Source organism: Eschscholzia californica, unplaced genomic scaffold, assembly GCF_041429995.1.
Source record: "Eschscholzia californica isolate CP2 unplaced genomic scaffold, dmEscCali1.0.p SCAF_6, whole genome shotgun sequence".
Classification (NCBI taxonomy): Eukaryota; Viridiplantae; Streptophyta; class Magnoliopsida; order Ranunculales; family Papaveraceae; genus Eschscholzia; species Eschscholzia californica.
The window spans coordinates 5,750,894-5,774,122 of NW_028238483.1; the positions used below are offsets into that span (position 1 = coordinate 5,750,894).

The 23,229-nt window shown below is 42.5% G+C and overlaps 1 protein-coding gene across 1 annotated transcript; it reads right to left on the reverse strand.

Moving 5' to 3' along the window:
• Positions 1–8,699: 8,699 nt before the first annotated feature.
• On the reverse strand, positions 8,700–12,148 carry LOC147530983 (uncharacterized). Its single transcript, XM_086649706.1, has 5 exons — positions 11,996–12,148; positions 11,540–11,629; positions 10,823–11,443; positions 9,459–10,708; positions 8,700–9,357 (listed from the first exon to the last, which is right to left on the reverse strand). Exons 1-5 carry the CDS (start codon positions 12,146–12,148, stop codon positions 8,700–8,702), a joined length of 2,772 nt encoding a protein of 923 aa, XP_086505832.1.
• Between the last annotated feature and the right edge of the window lie 11,081 nt (positions 12,149–23,229).

Genomic DNA, 23,229 nt, shown 5'->3' on the forward strand with positions numbered 1-23,229 from the left:
GAATGAATATGGATTGATCCTTTTGGGGGGCGAGTTATGGGAACTCTGAGTTTCTTGTGATCTTTTTGGGGTAAAGAGATCATGTCCAGTATAGGACGATGTGGGGGGCCTTTTATAGGCGATGTTAGGCCGACTGTGATTAGTGGCGGTGATAAGGCGGTTGCCGTCAATCCGAAGGGAAAGTTTCCTTCCTTGAGTATCTAGGGTTTCCCTTAGAGTCTATCTCGGATTTTTGATAAGTGGAAGTTCCTAAGTTTAAGGATCTTTCGTAGATATCTTGCCAATGTGATAGATTCTAGAAGAGAAATTTCCTCATTTAGTTACGTGGAGTTTAAGCTGGTTTAAACACTTCGAGATGTGTAGCCGACTGAGATCTTTCTGGAAGATTCGGGATTAAGTCGGTAGATCTCTTAGCGCTGCTGCCTTCTCAGTTCTGGGTGTCAGACATTGGCCGGACCTGTTTGGACCCCCCTTACTCCTTTGAAGACCCCGGGGATGATGTGTCGGTGTCAAGGGCACTTTGCAGAGCTGGTTTCTTCGTGCCGACCTCAGGTCTGATATTGACTCTTCAGACGTTAGTCAACGTCTGGACATTTTATGCATCATCAGGCCTGAAGTCTATCGAAGGCGATCTTGAGGTTAGGTATCAGGTCCCTTCGGGTTCTGCTTTTCACGATCATGTCATCCACGTAGCACTCGACCGTTTTGCGAGCTGGTCTCTAAATATTCCATTGACCAAGCGTTGATATGTAGCTCCGGCGTTTTTGAGACCGAAGGGAATTTGTTGGTAGCAATTTAGTCCTCGGTCAATTGTGAATGAGGTGTGCTCGTGATCGGTCTAGTGCATGGCGATCTGATGGTATCCCGCGAAGGCGTCCATAAAACGGAGTAGTTCGTGGCCGGTTGTGGAATCCACTAGCTGATCTATAGATGGTAGCGGGAAACTGTCCTTCAGGCAGACTTTGTTCAGATCGGTGAAGTCTATACACATTCTCCACATATCGTTCTTCTTTTTTACTGATACCACGTTGGCCAACCATTCCGAATATCGTGCTTCCCTTATGAATCCTGACGCTAGGAGTTTCTCGACTTGTTTGGCTATTTCGGCCTGTTTAATCGGTGTGAAGTTCCTCTTTTTCTTTTTTATGGGTCTACTCCCTTCTCTGACGATGAGTTTGTGAGTGATGATCCCGAGATCTATCCTAGGTACCTCGTCGGTACCGAAGGCGAAAATATGACGGGGTGCCCTAAAAAAGGAACCCAATTCTTCCTTCTCGCCTTCGTCTAAGGTGCTCCCGACATAAGTCACCTCGCTGGCCTTTTCCCTAATATGCACCGGTACGGTCAGGTCCGCTGTCCTTTCTTCTTCTTCCTGGATTTCTTCTTTTTCTGGTTCTTTGATTTCGGGTCCCCGATTTTCTGGGGGAGGTGATTCCGTCACTGGATTCGTGATGGCGCCGTGTTCCGACGTCATATCTTCCTGATGGATTTGAAGGAATAGTTAGTCTAAAAAGTTTAATGAATAGGGTTCGGGTTACCGAATTGATGATTTTGCTGGAGAGATGCCGTCCTTCTAGCGCCAAATGCCGATGTCAAAAATTGGCCTTTCGTTAGATCAGCATGAAAAAGGGAGTTGATGCATGACAGCTTCTCTTTATTCCAGATCCTCGCTCCTGCTCCTTGCCCCTGCTCCTTGCTCGCTCCAACTCCTTTGTCTTTCTCCTGTTCGTCTGTTTCCGAGGGGGAAAACCTGCAAAGGGTTCGAAAACCGCTCCGACGCTCAGGCCAGTCAGGGTGCTCTTTGCAGTAAAACAATGAATATTGATTGATCTTTTTGGGAGGCGAGTTATGAGAACTCTGAGTTTTTTGTGATCTTTTTGGGGTAAAGAGATCGTGTCCTGTGAAGGACGATGTGGGGGGGGGGCTTTTATAGGCGATGTTAGGTCGACTGTGATTAGTGGTGGTGGTGAGGCGGTTCGCGGTTGCCGTCAAACCGAAGGAGAAGTTTCCTCTCCTGAATATCTAGGAATTCTCTTAGAGTCTATCTCGGGTCTTTGATAAGTGGAAGTTCCTAAGTTCAAGGATTCTTCGTAGATATCTTGCCGATGTGATAGACTCTAAAGGAGAATCCTCCTTTAGATAGGTGGAGTCCAAACTGGCTTAAACACTTCGAGATGTGTAGCCAACTGAGATCTTTCTTGAAACTTCGGGATTAAGTTGGTAGGTCGCTTGGTGTTGCTGTCTCCCCAGTTCTGGGCGTAAGACACTGGCCGAACCTATGCGGACCCCCTTACTACTTTGAAGACTCCAAGGCTGATATGTCCATGCCAAGGGCGTTTTGCAGGGCTGGTTTCTTCTGGCTGACCTCCCAGTTAGGGGAATATTAGGTGGACCATCGGGGGCTCAACCGTCCTGCTACGTTAAGCCAGGTTGACCCAGTATACTTTAGGTCTGATCTTGACTCTTAAGACGTTAGTCAACGTCTGGACATTTTTTACATCATAAATCTTGACTCTTCAGACGTTAGTCAACGTTTGGACATTTTGTGCATCATCTGAAACTAGTCGTGCTCAAGCCGACGAAACATCCCTGGTAGCCCAAGCTACGACTAGGGCTCAAGGAGAAATCCTAGTCTAAACTAATCGTGCTCGACCGGCGAAATAGCCCTGGTAGCCCAAGCTACGACCAGGGGTCCAAAAGTAGCCCTAGTCGAAACTAGTCGTACTGAAGCCAACTAAACAACCCTGGTAGCCCAAGCTACGACCAGGAGTCAAGGAGAAGTCCTAATCGAAACTAGTCGTGCTCAAGCCGACAAAACATCCCTAATACCAAGAGCTACGACCAGGGGTCAAGGAGAAGTCCTAGCTCAAGCTTAATACGGCTCAAGCTTAGGATTACACTAACAGAGTAACGAATTATTCGGTTAGTATTTTGACATGCATACAGGCAAAGCAAAAATGGAGGAGTTGATCATTAACTTAACAGTATTCATTATAACATCGATCGAAGGATATATACACATTAAGAAGAAGAAAAGGAAGAAGACAAAGACGGGAGAGAAGAAGAAATAACATCTGGAGAAGTGATTACCAGGCTCACTGAAACACCAACAACCACATCTATGAGTCGGTCGTCTCCCCTCCGACAAAACAGATACCATGTCACCTCGATGATCGCTTAGAACACCCCTCAGTTGAAAAGCAGTGGACAAAAAGGGTCGGCAAAGAGGACCATCTCTAAATTTTCGAACACAGATAAACCAATCCAACGGAAAACTCTGACAAAACTCTGACAAGGGTACTTCAACATCTACACTGAAGCGACGAATGAAAAGATCGGGAGTAACGAGAATCAAGTAAAAACCTACTTCAAGATTATACCTCTACAAAGAGTACCTCGAACTGATAAAGTAGCCATGAGGAAAAGATGAAGTTGCCCTCTCCATTCAGCCTATATGTATAGGGAAAACCAGTTGGAACGACCAGGCACGATTGCCGAAGGGCTTTAATGAAGCAATAAAAAGAAGAGTAAACCGACGAGCCACAGCATGGGAAAATGAAAAGACGCCCATGAAAGAAGTCATTCAAGACACACGAGCAATTACCACAATCTTATTCATTCCTAATTAAGAAAATCTGTTACGAAAGGAATTACTGTTAAGGACATGGAGACGATTGTGGGTGTGCGTATCTATTATAGAAAAAATTGCAGAAGGAAAGTGAATAGATCAGCAACCCCAAAACCCCACTAAATAGAAGAAAAGGAAGAAAAATAACAAAAAGGGAAAGATGGATGAACTTAAACTACAAGGGAAACTCGGAGAAGCCACCCCATCCATCTGGTCCTGAGAAGACAATCCAATGAGTGAGCTCCAGGAAGAGGACAACCATAGGAAAGAATTCTCCAACACCCGCATCGCCTTCCTTTCGGGAAAAGATGCTTGAAGCGGCATCGGGAACCACCTCTTTCCGGTTGGAAGATCCAAAATGGCACATAGGGTTGGTGAAGATATCCATCTAGATTTGTGACTTGGTATCCATTAGAATTAAATCGGTTTAACTAAATAGTTGGAAAGGGTGCGTTTTGTATACCCGACATTTTGATGGACATGGTGACAAAATGGTTGAATTTAGAGGGACTAAACATAAGTGGAACCATTTAGTTGGTATTGATGTGGCCTGGAAACTAACTTGTGAAATTTGAAATATTGGATGACGTCATTATCCCTTATGATGATGCATAAATTGTCCAGACGTTGACTGACGTCAAGATTTGACCTGAAGTCTAACGGGTCAACCCGGCCTAAGGCAACAGAACAACTAAGCCCTCAACGCTTCGTCACCTACACCCCTAACAGGGAGGTCGGCCAGGACAAGCTAAGGGGTATCAACTCTGTTTCGCCCCCGACACGAACAGACTAGCCCTGGAATCTGTAAAGGGGTGAGGGGGGTCCGCGTAAGCTAAGTCGATGTTTCACACCCTAAACTGGGAGGCAGAAGCGAGCCCGCACATACTGGCTCAATCCCAGAATCTCCCTAAAAAATCCCAGTCGGTTAAGTTTGGACTTCTAGAGTCTCAAAAAGGAGAAAGTATCTCCCCAAAGATCTATCACCTCGGCAGGATATCTACGAAGTACCCTTAAACATAGAAACTTCCTGTTATCTTAGATACTAGATAGACTCTAAGGGAAACCATAGATACGATTAAGAGGTAACTTCTCTAACGATTTGACGGCAGCCGCTTCACTTACGCCACTTATCACAGTCGGCCCTATAAAAGGGCCCCCATCATCTTCCACAAGACACAATCTCTCAACCAGAAAGATCCCCACGTTTCACAGAGCTCATAACTTGCCCCCAAAAGGTTCAATCAATATTCATTCTTTTATTGCAAAGAGCAACCGGATTGTCTTGAGCAACGGAGCGTTTTTCGAACCCTATGCAGATTTTCCCCCAGGAAACTAGAGCTAGGAGCTTAGAGCTGGAGCGAGGAGCAGAAAGGAGGAATCCTAATCAACTCACAGAATATTCGATCATAACAGACGCTATCATGCATCAAGTCCATGTTTCATGCTAATATAACGGAAGGCCATTTTTTGATATCGGCATTTGGTGCTAGAAGGAGGGCATCTCTCCAGCAATATCATCGATTCGGTAACCCAACTTCTCTCTCACTCTCGAACTAACCGTTTTCTCAACCCTTCAAGCAAACATTCTCTCAGGCGAACGCACCCCTCGGGGGTCTCAGGACAAACCCCTCACTGCGGAAATCGAACGACTCGAGGTGGTTGGTTGAAATCGAATGACTCGAGGTGGACCAGCTAAGAAAAGAATCAGAGATGAAGCGGTTAGAGGAAAACCTATGCAGAGCAGAAGTCGCTTGAAAGAGAGCAAGGACAGAGGAACGGATGGGGGCAATCAGGAGATGGTACCTGGAATTCTCCCCGATACCTGCAAGCAGTCTACCGTCAGGGCCAACCAACAAGCAACCAGCAGTTAGCCCAAACCAAACAGGAATCCCATAAAACCAAGAAGTCAATACCGGATGCATGATCATATTAACCCTCAACGAAATAATCATAACCCAGCAGCTGGAGTTAACCCTTAAGTTTAATGTCAAAACGATAAGGATCGACAGTCCCATCACAAAGACAAAAGATCTTTGAGCAAAGGGGGACCCGGAGGCAACGCGCATTCGGGCCGTGCCAAAAAACCAGCCAACAGATCCGAGGAACACTCGGAAGTAATGGGCAATATCAGCACCGTCGCAGAGGGGCCCAATCTGTAGGGGAATAACCTAGTGTATCTCATACACCTAATTGTCTATTAGTGTTGGTAGCGGAATCTCAAACATCATATGTTTAACACTAATTCCAGGATCTATACATGAACATACCAATGAACTAGATTGGAAAGAAGATTACCTCTTAATCGCTTTCCCACGAACTAAATTCCGATCAGTATTCGGAAGATAAGAGCTCCAAGTGTAGCTCCTCTACTTGAGACACTGAATAATGACTTGAACTCCCTCCTTTCAGTCAGCTAGGACCTTCTTGAAGGTTGAGATGAAGAACTCCTTCTTCTTGACTAGATACTTGAGAAAACTCCTTTTCTCTCTCTCTCTCTGAGATGTATATTCTGAAACTCTTTCAAACACTCAGTTGCATGTCTCTCTCTTTAGGTTGTATAATTAGGTATATATAGAATTCCCTAGAAGAGGTATTAGACTCAAACTAGGATTCCATAAACCTAATTATTAGGCAACACCCAAAATACCCTCCATTGGGTCACTTAAGTGTGGCCGGCCAACATAGCCCTTTATGGGCTTCCTTGGCCGGCCCACTTAGGGCCTAGCCGGCCATCACATGGCCGGCCCTATTGCCTTGGCCGGCCATCACATGGCCGGCTTCCCTAAAGCCATTCCGGGCCTCCCTTTTGGGCCCGGACATGTTTATCTCTTTCGGACTTCTCCGAATCTTTCTGGACTTACCAATAACGGATCCAATCCACTTATTTGCCATTATCCATCTAGTCAATTCTCTCCGTTCAAATCATTATTCTGTTGTGTAACCCTTGTAGGATCCGGTCTATGTTAGCCGCGAATCAACTCTTGATTCGACGATCGTAGTTGGCTTCTAGCTAAGCATTACGACCCCTAATTGGACCGGACTAATGATCTTCCGAATAAGGTCATTAAGATCCTAATAGCCAAATTGCACGCATTGCATCCTTGGTCGAAGGACACTCCTTCGGAAGGATACCATTCCTTCAGACTTCAGGCACCATATCCTTCACAATCCCCGATGAAAACGTTAAAGACAAACAGCTCGAGGACATCACCAAGACGAAAAATCATCGGCACCACCCATCGAATTCGAAAACGGCGACCTAACAGGAGTACTCACCCCGCATGCCGACCGCCTAGTGATTACGACGGTCACAGCTAACAAGAACGTCGGACGGGTCTTAGTTGACACGGGAAGTTCAACCGAAGTCATGAGCAGGACATGCTTCCAGAAACTCGTGGCAAGTTCCCCATACCTAAACCTTATAAATCTTGCTTGACAGGGTTCGGTGGAAATCAATTCGTAATCGACGGGACTGCATCACTACCAATGTTGATCGGGGACGGAGTAGGAAGCAAAATCATGACGTTGAACTTCGCCGTAGTAGATAAACTGCGCACCTATAACATCATCTTAGGGAGAAACTTCCAAAGAAAGTCTGGGGTTGTCATCTCTATGAACTACTTGACGAAGAAATTCCCAATCCCGGGAACAAGCCTCGTGGGAACAGTCCGGGGAAACCAGGGGATAGCCCAAGAATGCTACGCAGTCTCGACACGGAGCTGCAGAAAAAAGTGGTCACCCCAGTCAGCACTGAAAATGAGGTAGCCTTTTACGACGACCCCACAGCTGACCTGCTAGGGTGAGGCATAAATCATTCAGGTACGATGAACCACTTCCGTAACTACTTCCTTTCAACTTATCTTACAATAAGGCCAGTAGGCTATGATGTATCAATAGCTACAATACCTATTAATAAATAATGCTTTCCAAAAACAAGTATTATTCAAGGAGAAGTCCTAGTTAATCTAACTTTGTTAAGGCAAAACGAATAACCCTGGTAGCGAAGGCCACGACCAGGGGCCCTAAGGAGAAGTCCTAGTTAAACTAACTTTGCTAAGGCAAAACGAATAGCCTTGGTAGCCAAGGCCACGACCAGGGGCCCTAAGGAGAAGTCCTAGTTAAACTAACTTTACTCGAGCAAAACGAATAGCCCTGGTAGCGAAAGCAACGATCAGGGTGCCTAAGGAGAAGTCCTAGTTAAACATACTTTGCTTCGGCAAAACGGATATCCCTGATAGCCAAAGCGAGGACCAGGGGCCCTGAGGAGAAGTCCTAGTGAAACTTACTTTGCTCAAGTAAAACGAACAACCCTGGCAGCAATAACCAAGGGTCCTAAGCAGAAGTCCTAGTTAAACTAGTCGTGCTCAAGCCGACGAAACAGCCCTGGTAGCGAAAGCCACAACCAGGGGCCGTGATGCGTTTTCCTGGAAGCGAGAGTACGAAGTGAAAGGGGAGTATCGTAACAGAGTAACTAGGAAGATCCAGATCACCACATTTTGATAAAGTTGCCACCACAAAGTGATAAAGAAACCGGTTGAGCTAACACCACACTTAGATAAAGTTGCCACCACCAGATGATAAAGACGCTCCAAATCCACCACCAATGGCTCTTCCAAAACCAGAGGATAAAGAAGTTGATCTAAACAGATCCAAAGTCACAAAGACTCTACAATTTCAATTCAATATTCTCTGATTTCTTTCCATTCGTAATAAGCCTCATTATATAGAGGAGAATACATTAAATGGGGAAATAAAAGCTAGTCCAAATGCATAGAATCTAGTTACATTGGAAACTTTCTTAGTTTAATAAAAGCTAGTCCAAATGCATAGAATCTAGTTACTTCGGAAACTTTCTTAGTTTTAAATGCATGAATGTAGAAAGACAAGACTCAATTTAATGCAAGTTACTAAAACGAGAATGACTCTTCAAGTCGGCGAGAAACTTCTTTAAAGACCATAATTATCCAGTTGATTGGTCCAACTTCAGTAAAGTAACGCTCGGATCCCGGGGAGGAATATCGTCGTATCCCAGCGCTGCTTGTTCCTGATCTGTTTCGTGATGCAGAGATGTTTAGGTCAGCTCGGGTTGATCTAGCTCCGATTCTCCCGCATCAGACTCTCTGGGTTGGAAAGGATTTGTCCTCAAATATGATAGCTCCTCATCTTCAAAATATGGAGAAAGATCACCTATATTGAATGTAGCTGAAACACCATAGTCCCCTGGAAGCTCCAGCTTGTAAGCATTATCACCAATTTTCTCAAGTATCTTAAAAGGACCCTCTGCTCTTGGCATCAACTTCGACTTGCGTTTGTTTGGAAACCTCTCCTTTGTTAGGTGTAACCAGACCAGATTTCCTGGCTCAAAAGATTTAGCACGTCTGTTTTTGTTGGCCTTTTTCTTGTACTTGTCATTGGCTCTTTCAATTTCTGCCCGAACATTTTCATGTAGCTTCTTCATTGTAGTTACCATTTCTTTGGCTTCAAAATCTGCCTTAAACCCCAAAGGTAGTGAAATCAAATCAATTGGAGTAAGTGGATTAAGACCATACACAATCTCAAAGGGTGAACGTCTTGTAGTGTAGCTTGTTGACCTATTATAAGCAAACTCAGCATGAGTTAGCTTCAGATCCCATTTCTTCAAGTTCTTCTTTATCAAGCCCCTCAAAAGAGTAGTTAAGGTTTTGTTTGTCACCTCTGTTTGACCATCAGTTTGTGGATGATAAGAAGTACTAAAAATGAGCTTAGTACCAAGTAATCTCCACAAAGTCTTCCAGAAATTAATAGCTCAGGAACTTTGCATCACGATAGGACATAATGGTCTTAGGAATACCATGAAGGCATAACCTCCTTAAAATACAAGTCAGCAACCATACTAGCATCACACTCAACTTCAAACACTTGATTAAAATCTGGAAGTGCTAAAATAGGTGCTTCGAATAGCTTCTGTTTCACCACTTCAAATGCCTTTGGGGCAGCACTGCTCCATTCAAACTTGTCCTTCTTCAAGCATTCAGTTATTGGCGCCACGACAGTGCTGAAATTCTTCACAAAGTGTCTATAGAATGATGCAAGTCCATGAAAGCTTCTAACATCAGATTGGGTTGCCGGAACTGGCCAACTCCTTATAGCTTCAACTTTACTTTCATCGACTGAAATGCCCTTATCTGAAACAATATAACCAAGAAACACAATGCTAGAAGTAAAAAACTCACACTTCTCTGGCTTAGCATATAGCTTGTTTCTTTTCAACACCTTGAAAACTTCTCTGAGGTGTTTAGCATGCTCAGCTTCATTCTTGCTATAGACAAGAATATCATCAAAATAAACCACAACAAACTTTCCAATTAAATCATGCAGAATCAGATTCATTAGTCTCATGAAAGTGCTAGGTGTATTGGATAATCCAAATGGCATGACTCGCCATTCAAACAGTCCATTCTTCGTCTTGAATGCAGTCTTCCACTCATCACCTTCCTTCATTTTGATCTGGTGATATCCACTCCTTAGATCGATCTTCGAAAATACCTTTGAGCCATTCAGCTCATCTAGCATGTCATCCAACCTGGGTATAGGATAACGATACTTGATAATTATCTTGTTAATAGCTCGACTGTCTACACACATCCTCATCGAACCATCTTTCTTTGGTACAAGAAGAGCTGATACAGAACATGGACTCATGCTCTCCCTGACATACCCTCGATCAATCAGCTCTTGCACTTGTTTCTGCAACTCCTTAGCCTCTTCTGGATTGCATCTATAAGCAGGACGATTTGGCAAAGGTGCACCTGGTAGTAAATCAATTTGATGCTCAATACCTCTGTTTGGAGGTAGTCCGGGTGGTAAATCTGTAGGAAAAACATCACTGAACTCATTCATCAATTTTTGCATCAATGGATGAGAAATCACTTCAGCTCCGCCATTCTTTTCAACCACCAGCAAAGCAAAGACCTCTTTGCCCTTATCCATCTTCTTCATGATTTTTGTTTCACCCAAAAACATATTTTCCTTGCATTTCTCCGCTGCAGACTTAGCACACATAGTAGGTGATAAAGGTGCCAATGTAATATGCTTCTTATCCTTATGAAAAGAATAAGTGTTCTTCTACCCATCATGTACAGCTCTTCTTTCAAACTCCCAAGGTCTGCCAAGCAATAGATGACAAGCATCCATTGGAATGACATCACAGATTACCTCATCATGGTAGTTCTTCCCAATAGAAAAGCAAATCACAACCTGTTTAGAAACTTGCAACTTGTTCCCATTAGTCAACCACTTCAGCTTGTAAGGTTGTTGATGTTTTATAGTTGGCAAACTCAACTTCTCCACAAGTGTACTAGATGCCACATTAGTACAACTTCCACTGTCAATAATCAAACTGCAGACTTTTCCTTCGATTGTGCACCGGCTCTGGAAAATAGCTTCTCGTTGCTCTTCTTCTGTATTAGGAACAGAACGCAACACCCTTTGAATCACCAACAATTCTCCTCGATCAGGTTGTTCAATGACTTCATCATCTTCCTCATGAACTTTCTGATCAGCAACTTCTAAATCTTGAGATTCCTGCCTTAGCTCTTCCTCAATCTCTTGAATGGTCATAACTCTTCGATTAGGACATTCAGCCTGGAAATGCCCAAATCCTTGACACTTAAAGCACTTATTCTTCAAATTCAAGTCCATAGGTTTTGCTGAGTTCTGAATTTCTGTCTTTTTGCTGCTGCTACTAACATCACCTTTAATAGCTCCTTTTAAAGACGAAACAACACTATAGGATCGGGTGTATTGCTTCTTGCTCGTCTTAATCTGCTTCTCCACCTTGATAGCAAGCTTTTTTGCGTCATCAAGAGTCCAGAAAGGTTACAGCTCCACCTGGGTTGAAATCTCATCATTCAAACCATGTACAAAGAGTACAATAGTCCTCTCTTGGGGTTCTTGAATATCACAACGTAATTGCAGAAGATCAAACTCCCTTGTATATTCTTCTACTGTCTTCTTCTCTTGCTGCAAGTGTGTAAGCTTTAGGTACAAAACTTTTTTGTAATCGTCGGGTAAAAATCTCCTCTTCATAAGTCGTTTTAGCTTTTCCCAAAACCTGATTCTGGTCTTGCCTTCTCTTAAACGCTGCGACTTAAGAGTATCCCACCAAAGGCTAGCATACCACTTTAGCCTTAAGGTTGCTATTTTATACTTTTTCTCATCATTATAATTATTATATTCGAATGGGCGTTCCATTGATATTAACCAATCTAGAAAGTCATCTGGATTTAGATTACCTTCAAAATAAGGAAAATCAACTTTGAATTCTTCTTGCCGAGTGTGTTGTTGATGTGGTCGATTATCAATTCTTCTCCCACGTCCAGAACTAACATTATGATCATCATTAGAACTAAGAGAAACACGACCGTCTTCATCAAAAGATGAATGGTTATCTCCAATTCTTTGTCTTCTTGGCTGCGCTTGCACATTCATGCCATTAAAAGCCTGAATCATTTGTTGCATTTGCTGCCTCATTTCCTCCATTTCTCTACCAATACGTTCAGCTTATGCTTGTTCGAGAGTCAATCCTCTTGGAAATTCTATATTATCAAAACAGGGGATTTATAATTTCACTTGATACCACTTGAATTATAAGAGTCAATCCTTAGAAGATTATAATTTCACTCCACCAACCTGAATTAGAGCTTTGATACCACTTGATGCGTTTTCCCGTAAGCGTGAGTACGGAGTGAAAGGGGAGTATCGTAACAGAGTAACTAGGAAGATTCGGATCACCACACTTTGATAAAGTTGTCACCACAAAGTGATAAAGAAACCGGTTGAGCTAACACCACACCTGGATAAAGTTGTCACCACCAGATGATAAAGACGCTCGAAATCCACCTCCAATGGCTCTTCCAAAACCAGAAGATAAAGGAGTTGATCTAAACAGATCCAAAGTCACAAAGACTCTACAATTTCAATTCAATATTCTCTGATTTTTTTCCATTCATAATAAGCTTCATTATATAGAGGAGAATACATTAAATGGGGAAATAAAAGCTAGTCTAAATGCATAGAATCTAGTTACATTGGAAACTTTCTTAGTTTAATAAAAGCTAGTCTAAATGCATAGAATCTAGTTACTTTGGAAACTTTCTTAGTTTTAAACTCATGAATGTAGAAAGACTAGACTCAATTTAATGCAAGCTACTAAAACGAGAATGACTCTTCAAGTCGGCAAGAAACTTCTTTAAAGACCTTAATTATCCAGTTGATTGGTCCAACTTCAGTAAAGTAACGCTCGGATCCCGGGTAGGAATATCGTCGTATCCTAGCGCGGCTTGTTCCAGACCTGTTTCGTGATCTAGAGCTGCTTGGGTCAGCTCTGGTTGATCTAGCTCCGATGCTCCAGCATCAGGTCGTAAGGAGAAGTTCTAGTTGAACTAGTGGTGCTCAAGCCGACGAAACACCCATGGTAGCGAAAGACACGACCAGTGGCCCTAACGAGAAATCCTAGTTAAACTATCGTGCTCAAGCCAGCGAAACAGCCCTGGTAGCGAAAGCCACGACCAGGGGCCCTAAGGAGAAGTCCTAGTTAAACTAGTCGTGCTCAAGCTGACGAAACATCCCTAATAGCGAGAGCAACGACCAGGGGCCAAGATTAAACTATGAAGCTACTTGGAAATTATTATAGAGGGCTAACTCGGGTTTCTATTTTCCAGAAGGAAATAGTAAGACTAGGGCATGGTAGAATAGGTCTAACTCTCTGTGTTATGTTGCAGAAGCGATCATACGGAGCATGCGTAGTAACTTAGGAAAACTACATTAGTAAGCTAAGATTGCGCTAACGAAATAATTAAATATATCGGTCAAATGTGATTACAGAAACAAAGGAAAGACGATCGGCGTTCTGAAAAAAAAAGCAAAAAACATTTGCCCCCATATAAGGCAAGCAGGGAAACACGAAAATACATACCAAAACAGGAAGAGAGACAACTAAAAGGTTCATCGGTGAAAAAGAAACAAAGACAAAGGAAGAACAGAGAGAAAAGCAGGCACTTAAAACAAACAAAGTCCCCCTTCAGTGGAAAAGGGTCAAGACGACCACCAGAGCTGGGTTGAGGCACCGAGAAAGTAGATCCCTCATCAGAATCATCATCTATCGGAACACAGAAGTAGTAGTCTCATCTTCCCACTCATCGTCACTAAAGGGGAGGTCTTCCTTTATGCCCTGCTAAACAACAACAAAGTCAACGAGCTCAACCACTATTTCCTTGTTTTTACGGCGCAGAGAAGAAGACCTGTCAGGGGCGAAGTAGCAACGACCAGATTCCCAAATAGCCTTGAAAGTTAACTTGCAATGCTTACTAAGAATTTTGGAAAATTTGTCTCCACACTTAAAGCTGGCGATTGCCTTTTCCCGGTTCAAACAGGCTAACTAGAAAATGCTGCGGCGAGCCTCTTGAAGGGAAATTTATCCTTCTCCCTCTTAGTAACAAGACCAACTTCCCTCTCCTTATGAGCTTTTAGATGTTCCTCAAGAGCAGAAATACGAGACTAAACTGCTCAGATTGTAGCGCGGAGCTGGACTGAGATTGCTCGGTCTGCAATTTCCAAGAATCTCGATCGGCGATAGTGACCTTCAAATCGGTACTCAATAGACCTTTAAATCGGTACTCAATATTTTGGCCTCAGTCTTGAAGGATTTGGCGTCCCTTTGACACTGGGAAAATTGAGCCTCCAAAAGCTCAATTTTGTTCAAATAGGAGGCAACATCTTGGCTAGCCCGAGAGCCCTGCAACAAAACAGAATCAGCTAAAACGAGTCGCATAAAAATATCGGATAGATTGAGAAGAACACAATACCTCGCCCACAAGATGTTGATCGAAGACAATAACCATAGAGGTCAAGGAACGACAAAGGCATCTGGGCCAACGGGACAACTTCCAAGGAAGTTCAGCGACAACAGGATCCTTTCCCTTGTCAGGCGTAAAAAGGCTACTGGCCCGAATCTGGGAAGCGAAAACCTCGCTCTTCACCGGAGGAGTCACCTTGAAGGAAGACCCCAGGGGAGCCGAAGGAGTGACGGGACTAACAGTCTCACGGTTAGTAATTCCAGCGGAGCACCGATCAACCACCGACTTAGTACGAGGCTTCTTGACACTAGAAGAAGGTGGTTGATCACCAGTTCCGACCCATTTCTCCAGGAAAACTAAAAGAGGAGAAAGGGGAAAACGCGAAATAGCATAAGAACAAGAGGAGCACAAAGACGGAAGAAATCAAGAAACACATACCCGGATGAGAAGAAATCAAACCAGCCGCAAGAAGAGCGTTAAAATCAGCAAGATCTTCAAGAACTAACCCATCTATCCCTCTATCCAAGGCGGACATAGCCTCTAAACACTTGATATCTTCGGCATCAAGAAAAAACTTGGGAAGTTCGGTTGGAAAATCAGGAGTACGAGCGACGAAACCTAGATCTTTGGCAGCATCCAACGGACAGACAAAGATGAACATCTCTTTGTAATCCTTAGGAGTAGATGGAGCAGATGAATGGCCCCAAGTGAGAGGAAAAATAATACCAAAAGTGATCGCAGGACTTAGTAGAAAAAAATCTTATCAAAGGCATAGAGACTGACCTTTTTACCCAGATGCTTACAGAGTAAGTAAAACGCCATGATCGTCATCACAACGTTAGGGCTCATCTGAAAGAGGTGAAGGCCGTAGTGATTCAACAGCTCCACCACAAAAGCTGGAAAAGGAAAAACATGGCCAACTTGAAGAAAACCTCATAAACGCCAACACGACGGTCGGAGGTGAGGCAGACCCGTTTATCAGAACTGGGAAGGAGGACCTCAACAGAGGCTGGAAATGAGTGCTCCGCGCGAAGATTATTAAGATCCCTCTGAGTCATCGAAGTAGGATGACGTCTCTGACCAAGATAAGAAGAATAAGGAGTATGAGCAGCTATTTTTTTCGAGAAAAGGGAAGAGAGAGAAAGGAGTGTTTGCAGAACAACCGAGAACGACGATAAAAAGAGCAGAGATATGAGAGATAAAAGGAAAAGATGTATCTTGAGGGTCGAGGTACTTATAAAGCAGCCCCAAAGGCGATATCAACTGCGGATCCGTGCCAACGCCAGTCACGAATAGAGAGCGAACACGAGGAGGCAATAGTTGATGGCTCAGGAAAAAATATATCCTCGAGCCAAACAAATACGAAAAGAGAAAAACACAATGGAGATAAAAGCAATTATTTATTCATAATTCTTTACAAACAAAATTACAAATAAGGACACCCAAGCCGGACTGGATGACCAAACATCTATTATAGAAGAAATTGCAAGAGGAAAGAAAAAGCAGTTGAGGACAAAAAAAGGTTTCGGACGAACTAGAGCCAAATCCACCAACAACACGACCGAGATGAGAATCCTCTCATGCAGAGCATCGCCTCTTGAAAGTTGGCTGCCAGTCGACCTTTAGACGTATCTCCCCTATGAGAGGAGAAGGAGAGACCTTGGCCGAAAAGAAGAAGTCTTCGACCAAAAGCCAAGCCTAGAATGACATCTAAGCCCACTACCACCTTAGGGGCCAGACTCAAATTGGCATCCTCGGTAACTATCTCCATTGTCAGAAAAGATACCTTTAATTATCGCCATCATCGGAAAAAGATCTACCAAGAAGGTACCAAATAAGAACTCGAATAGGGGCCCCATCTCAAAGTTACCAAGAGAGAAGGGCAAAAAAAGGAATATCAAGAAGGCAAAACAATCAAAAAGACTGTTCCTGGAAAAATTCAAGCACAAGGAGGCTATTTATAGTGGAAGAAGATCAATGGATTCTCCCAACAGATAAGAGAACATTAAAACGAAAGAAGGAAAAAGCACCTCGGTAACGTGTAAAGCAATAATGACAAAGTATTTGGGTGTGGCTCAAGACTGACTGACACAGGGAAGGACTTACTGGGTCCGACATAACTCGTCCGCCTCCCCATTTGCAAGACACCACGTGCCCACACATGGCAGCTGAGGTACCGTGCGCAGGTACACAAAAGATCAACGCCGAAAACGCGGGATCAGAAGATCAAATCTGTGACATCAAAGAATTACACATGGAAGTGGAAATCAATCTCCCCCGGCAGAAATCGAGACGTGTCATGTGAAAAGGTAGGCGTGCTAATATTCAGAAAACCACTGCTTGGATGAATCTGGCTGAGAACAGCTTTGCTAGACAACACCTCATCAACACACTCCAAGAAGAAAGCTACACAAATAACCCAGGTAAAATCAGCCCCGAAACACGGAGCTCAGGAAACTCGAAGGAATTGACCAAGCTTCTCGAAACAGCTCTGGTCCAGGTAAACCCTCTGTCTTCATCCTAAACTCGAAGGATTTGACCAAGCTGCACGAACAGATCATCCCTGGAATCTATAAAGGAATGAGGGGGGGGGGGGGGGGTTCGTGTAATCTAGGCCGATGTCTCAAACCCTAAACTAGGGAGGCAGAAGCGAGCCTACACATACTGACTCAATCCCGGAATCTCCCGAAAAGATCCCAGTCGGTTAAGGATCTTAAGTGTTTCAGCAAGTTCGGACTTCAAGAGTCTCAAAGGAGAAAGTATCTCCCCAAAGATCTATCACCTCGGCAGGAAATCTACAAAGTACCCTTAAAAATAGGAACTTCTTGTTAACTTAGATATGAGATAGACTTTAAAGGAAACCCTAGATACAATTAAGAGGTAGCTTCTCTAACCATTTGACGACAGCCGCCTCACCTACGCCACTTATCATAGTCGGTCTAACATCGCTTGTAAAATGGCCCACCATCGTCTTCCACAAGACCCGATCTCTCAACCAGAAAGATCCCCACTTTTCACAGAGTTCCCATAACTCGCCCCCAAAAAGATCAATCAATATTCATTTTTTTACTGCAAAGAGCAACCTGGTTGCCTTGAGTGTCGGAGTGGTTTTCGAACCCTTTACAGGTTTCCCCAGGAAACAGGAGCTAGGATCTTAGAGCAGGAGGAGGAGTTGGAGCTGGAGCAAGGAGCAGAAAGAAGGAATCCTAATCAACTCACAGAATATTCGATCATAACGTACGCCATCATGCATCAAGTCCATGTTTCATGCTTATATAACGGAAGGCTATTTTTTGACATCAGCACCTTATACAGTAATTATTAGGCTGGGACCACGTGAAGTTAATCAAAAAGGATATTCTTCCATCCTCTCTATTCTCAAACGCATCCCTAGCACCTAGTTGTAAATTTTGGTAACAAGTCAACCGGACATCAGCAACTTCTAATTGTCCAAGGCCTACAATAATCAAGAATGGGAAACCGCCCTAGGTGCTCACAAGGGAGGTCTGCACGTCGGCTGAGATATAGAAGTTCCGAATTAAATCAATTTTGTCAATCTATAAAAGGGCGGAGAAGCCAAGAGTTCAAACACAACTCGACATACCAACATTGAGTACAAATTTAGAGGAGCAACACAAGAGACTCATTAGCTTCTTTTGGAGTGTAATTTTTGGGAGATTCTTGAGCTACAATTGAAGACAAGTTTTGGAGAAAGATGAAAGTAAAAGGCTTCATCAATATTAATTCGATTTTATCTTTTCTCTCTCTCTTTTCTTTTACTTGTAAATTATTATTGAACTAGGTATTTAATATTCATGGGTTTCTAACTCTTCCGCTAGGATAGAAGATGAAACCCTAACATGAGTATTTGAATTCTAGTATCATATTTATTATAGGCCAGCGCTTTGGGGAAAGCTAAATAGTTTCCGGGGTGTGAAGACTTGGTCAAAAATTGGTCAATTTTGTTTGACAATTTTATTTAGGGGGAAAGCAAAATAGCTTCTCCACCTCAGCTCTCTCTCTCTCCACCTCACTTCTCTCCCTCCACCTCATCTTCTCTCTCTTCTCCGATACGTCGCCGGCCGGAAAATTTTCCGGCCGGCGACCATGAAAAAAAAAAAAAAAAAATTTCTCTCACATCTCTCTCTCTCTCTAAACTCCGGCGAAGGGGGTTTCCCTTCGCCGGAGTTCCGGTCTGTTGAAGAACAGACCGGATCTGGCCTGTTGAAGAACAGACCAGATCGGTCTGTTCTTCAACAGACCGGAACTGGTCTGTTGAAGAACAGACCAGATCGGTCTGTTCTTCAACAGACCGGAACTGGTCTGTTGAAGAACAGACCAGTCCGGTCTGTTCTTCAACAGATCCGGTCTGTTGAAGTCTTCAACAGACCGGATCTGTTGAAGAACAGACCAGATCGGTCTGTTCTTCAACAGACCGGAACTGGTCTGTTGAAGAACAGACCAGTCCGGTCTGTTCTTCAACAGATCCGGTCTGTTGAAGTCTTCAACAGACCGGATCTGTTGAAGAACAGACCGGACTGGTCTGTTCTTCAACAGACCAGTTCCGGTCTGTTGAAGAACAGACCGATCTGGTCTGTTCTTCAACAGGCCAGATCCGGTCTGTTGAAGAACAGACCAGTTCCGGTCTGTTCTTCAACAGACCGGAACTCCGGCGAAGGGAAACCCCCTTCGCCGGAGTTTAGAGAGAGAGAGAGGTGTGAGAGAAAAAAAAAAAAAAAAAAATTTTTTTTTTTTCATGGTCGCCGGCCGGAAAATTTCCCGGCCGGCGACCTATCGGAGAAGAGAGAGAGAAGATGAGGTGGAGGGAGGTGAGATGAGGTGGAGGGAGGTGAGGTGAGGTGGAGGGAGGTGAGGGGGAGAATTTTTTATTTTGAGCCATATTCCCCATAAAATATGTTTCCCCGGAAACTTTTCGAAATTTTGCATATTCCCTTTAAAATTTCACACCCCGGAAACTATTTAGCTTTCCCCAAAGCGCTGGCCTTATTATATTATCTCTTTTGATGTGCCTTAAAGTTTCAAAATTAATCGTACTTCGGTTAGTCTAAAAAACTAACAACTTGGATTTGAATTGCAATATATTTTAACTAAAGTGGGTTATGGGTTTTGAGTATCGTCAAAGTTTCTAAATGTCTTATTTTCTGAAAATTGAAGATTGATTTGTAGCAATTTTTGAGTTATCAAAAGAGGGAAATAATTTGAATTAGATATTAGATTCAAATTTGATCGTTAGTGGTGAATTCCAATATCCTAGATTTATCATCTTATAGTTTCCTTACAACTTTATCTTATTTTCTAAGTGTCAATTTTATTAGTTTTTCAAATATCTTCTCACAATCAACTATTTTCTTTCCTAGTTTAATAGTTAATTTTAGGTTTAGATTTAGTTCCAAACAAATCCTCGTGAGATCGACTTCGTAATACATACCATATTCATATACGGTTCGTGCACTTGCGAGTTTTTAGCCTATTATTTAGGTGTACTAGATTTCAAATCAAGTTTTTGGCGCCGCTTTTGTTTTTAGGAATTGTTTCTAAATTTTGAATTGATTTGTAAACTAGTTAGTTTAGGAATTTATTTGCCTTTTAAAACAAAATTCACAAAAATACTTTATTTCTACAATTTTCTAGGGAACTTTCTAAATTCGGATTATTTGTGATTGTTTTACAGATTTTAGCAAGAGGCGAGAAAAGGAAACCAGGAAAGCAAAAAGTGTGAAGCAAAAGCAAAGATCCAAGAATTTTAGAAATTCCTGGGTTAGCTTTTCATTTTTAGAAACTTTCTTTTTAGGTAGTTCAGGAACAGGAAGTAGTTAAATAGTATTATTTTAAATTTGTTTTGACCCAAATTTGGGAACAAGTTGTAATAGGGAAAGAAGGACAAAAAGTACGATCTTGTCTCGGCCCCTCGGTTTTGTACACTGACAAGGGAATCGGTGGGCCGAGTCGACTATGATGGGCCTAAAAAGTTTCCTAAATAGGTCACCACCCGCAAGTATACGGGCGTCAAGTAATAGTTCCGGTAAGACCGGTTCGGTCCTCAGAGACTAAGTCAATCTATTCCGACTCCTATAACTAATTTGGATTTTCTTCAGATTTTGATTTTATTGCAATTTCAAACAATAATACTAATAAAGACAAATAATAATGGTAAATGATTTTATGGGAGAAGTAGCCTAGGGTTCAGAATCCATTCTAATCATGCATAGACCTCGAATTAAATTTTATATCTTTTATGAATCAAAATACTAAGTTCTTATCAATTCCAACTATTGTCTATCAACTAGCAAGTATCCACCATTAAAGAACCTAACCTAAACATGGTGGATCAAGCTTCAAGAAGCATAGGTAATGAAAGACAAGTCACGATTCAATGATCGACTAACAACTAAGAAGTATAAATCATTAAAGGTGTCAATCTAAATATGATAAATCAACTCAAGAATATTAATCGATGAATAAATCATGAACAAAGTTTGAAAGAAATCAATACATGAAGCATTTAATTTATCAAAATAATTGTGTAATATGCATAATTAGAACTTCATCAAAACCCTAGACTAAAGGAAAATTAGCTACTCATCACTAAAGAGATCATAATCATGGTGGGATAAATGAGAAATAATAACATTAGAGAAAGAAAAAGAATCGGAGAAGAAAACACCTTTTTTTCTCGCAAATTTCCCTCTGTGCAGCCAAACAGACCCTTAGGGAAAATAATTTTCTCGTCCTCCCGGAAACGATTTCCTGGTGAGAAAATTATTTTCCTCACCTGGTTTTTCTCTCTCTACTGTTTTCTCATTCTTTCTTCCTCTAGACTTTCACTTTCTCTCTTTATAACAATAAGAAACTCTTTTTCTCTCTATAACCGAACCAGTAAAGGGAGAAGAAGATAAAGAGATGTAACAAAATCGATTTTACTAATATGAAATTTCTCTCTCTGTTTACAGTATCTCTCTTAACTCTTTCTTTCTAATCTTTTCTCCCTCACAAAGAGAATAATCAGAAGAAGAAGAGGAAAAAGAAACAAAACTCTAAACTTTCAAAAATTCTCTTTCTCTCTCTAGCTCGGTTTTGATCTTTAATGGCCGAGATGTCTCTCTGTTTTTTTTATCTTCCTTAGCTGTGGAGAGTTCCCTATTTAAACCGTGATACTCAACTCGTTCTTAGCCTTCCTGTTTTATAGAATCAAAGGAGAAAAATTCCAACCGACCCACTCCTTCCATCTTTAGAAAATTTTCTCAATTCAGCTCCACTGTAATCTCTTTATAAACAGCCATCAATCTTTCTCCATAGAATCCCTTCTTTCTATTATCAATCTTTCCATCTTCTGGAGAAAGAACTATAATTTCTAAATGTTGCCATCTTCAGCTGATTACTTCCCTTCTCTGTCTCCTCCTCGATCTCTCGGTTTTATTTAAAGAGAGAAAGAAAATATCTTTCTCTCTCTCTCTCTCTCTCTCTCTCTACTGTATCCTAATGAAGAATGGAGGGGATAAGAGAGAAAGAGGAAACCTGTGATTTGATGTGGCCCAACCAGTAAGCACAAGCTGGAGCTGACGTTGGCATTTATTTACCTAGAACATTATGCTGCGTCGCGGACTACGGGAGATACTTGCAACGTCATCCCAAATGAGGCCACGTGCATCCGGAGCGACAGGGACCGCTAGATCTGAACTGCCTTCCCACAAAAATAACTGTCCCGAATTGTAACCAACAGCGTACCGAGAACGTATCCCTCGCCGTCTGGTTGGTTGCCACATGTCAACTAGATGACTTTGGTCAAATGATTTTGACTCCAACGTTGACTTGGACTATCTCCTTGATCCGAACTCCAATTCCACTTCCGCTTTCACCGATAGATTCGTATTGGACTCTACTTTCACATGAGCACTAATATTGACCAGAATACCCTTGTCATTAAAATGACCAAAATGCCCCTCAAGTATGTCTTTATCATGATGTTTTCGTATCGAACTCCATAAATGAGACCTGAGAAAGAAAATCAGACAAATCATCAGAGTAACCGCTCGAACTGGACTAACTAACCCGAGTTAAGAGGTTCTAATGAGACATTTTCATGTCTCATCAGACTACAACCGATTCATCCCCCGCCTAGAACGGGAGGTACGTTTTTCTATCACCCATGAATCTCCTGTGAGTGGGTTTTGTGTTTTCTTTTCTGTGCATAATTGCTTGAGGAACTGCGTGGTTTGGCCGTTTTAGTAAGGGCACTTAACCCATTATAAGATAAGAGTCGGATTTCATCACCGATCTCTTACCCACATAGGATTCCTCGTTGTACTCGATCCTAAGTCTCACTTAAATTTAAAAATTGATTTAGACATTGGCCTAAGGTTTCGAGCTTATAGAAAATTCTTAACAAATTTCGAACTCGCTTGTTATTTTGATCACTCCCAGGGTGAGGGAACGAGCCAAGCACATAATTCTTTTCCAGGGCCGCCTCGAGAAGAGGAAACGTTGCCAGGAGGACAGGCTTCCGTAGCTGGTTGTTCACCGGAGAATTGCTTGATCGTGGTACTGTGACGGAGTAACCTTACTAACAATCATAGTTCAAGCTCTGATAAGAACTTGAAGTTGTCTAGATTAATTTAGGTGAAATTGAGTACCCCCATTGTTAGTATTAGGATTTATTTGGCTAAGTCAGCTTGATTGTGATTTTCCTTCCTCCTAGGGTTTTCGTAGTTCCCTCCGTCCGTGTTAGTTTATGCCACCTAGATCTCG

Coding starts and splice junctions, on each gene's coding strand:
- LOC147530983 (XM_086649706.1), bottom strand. CDS start 12,148: ATGGAGGAAATGAGGCAGCAAATGCAACAAATGATTCAGGCTTTTAAT. Junction 11,444..11,539: donor AACCCCAAGAGAGGACTATT/GTACTCTTTGTA, acceptor CTTGCTATCAAG/GTGGAGAAGCAGATTAAGAC. Junction 9,358..9,458: donor AAGGAGGTTATGCCTTCATG/GTATTCCTAAGA, acceptor GCTCATTTTTAG/TACTTCTTATCATCCACAAA.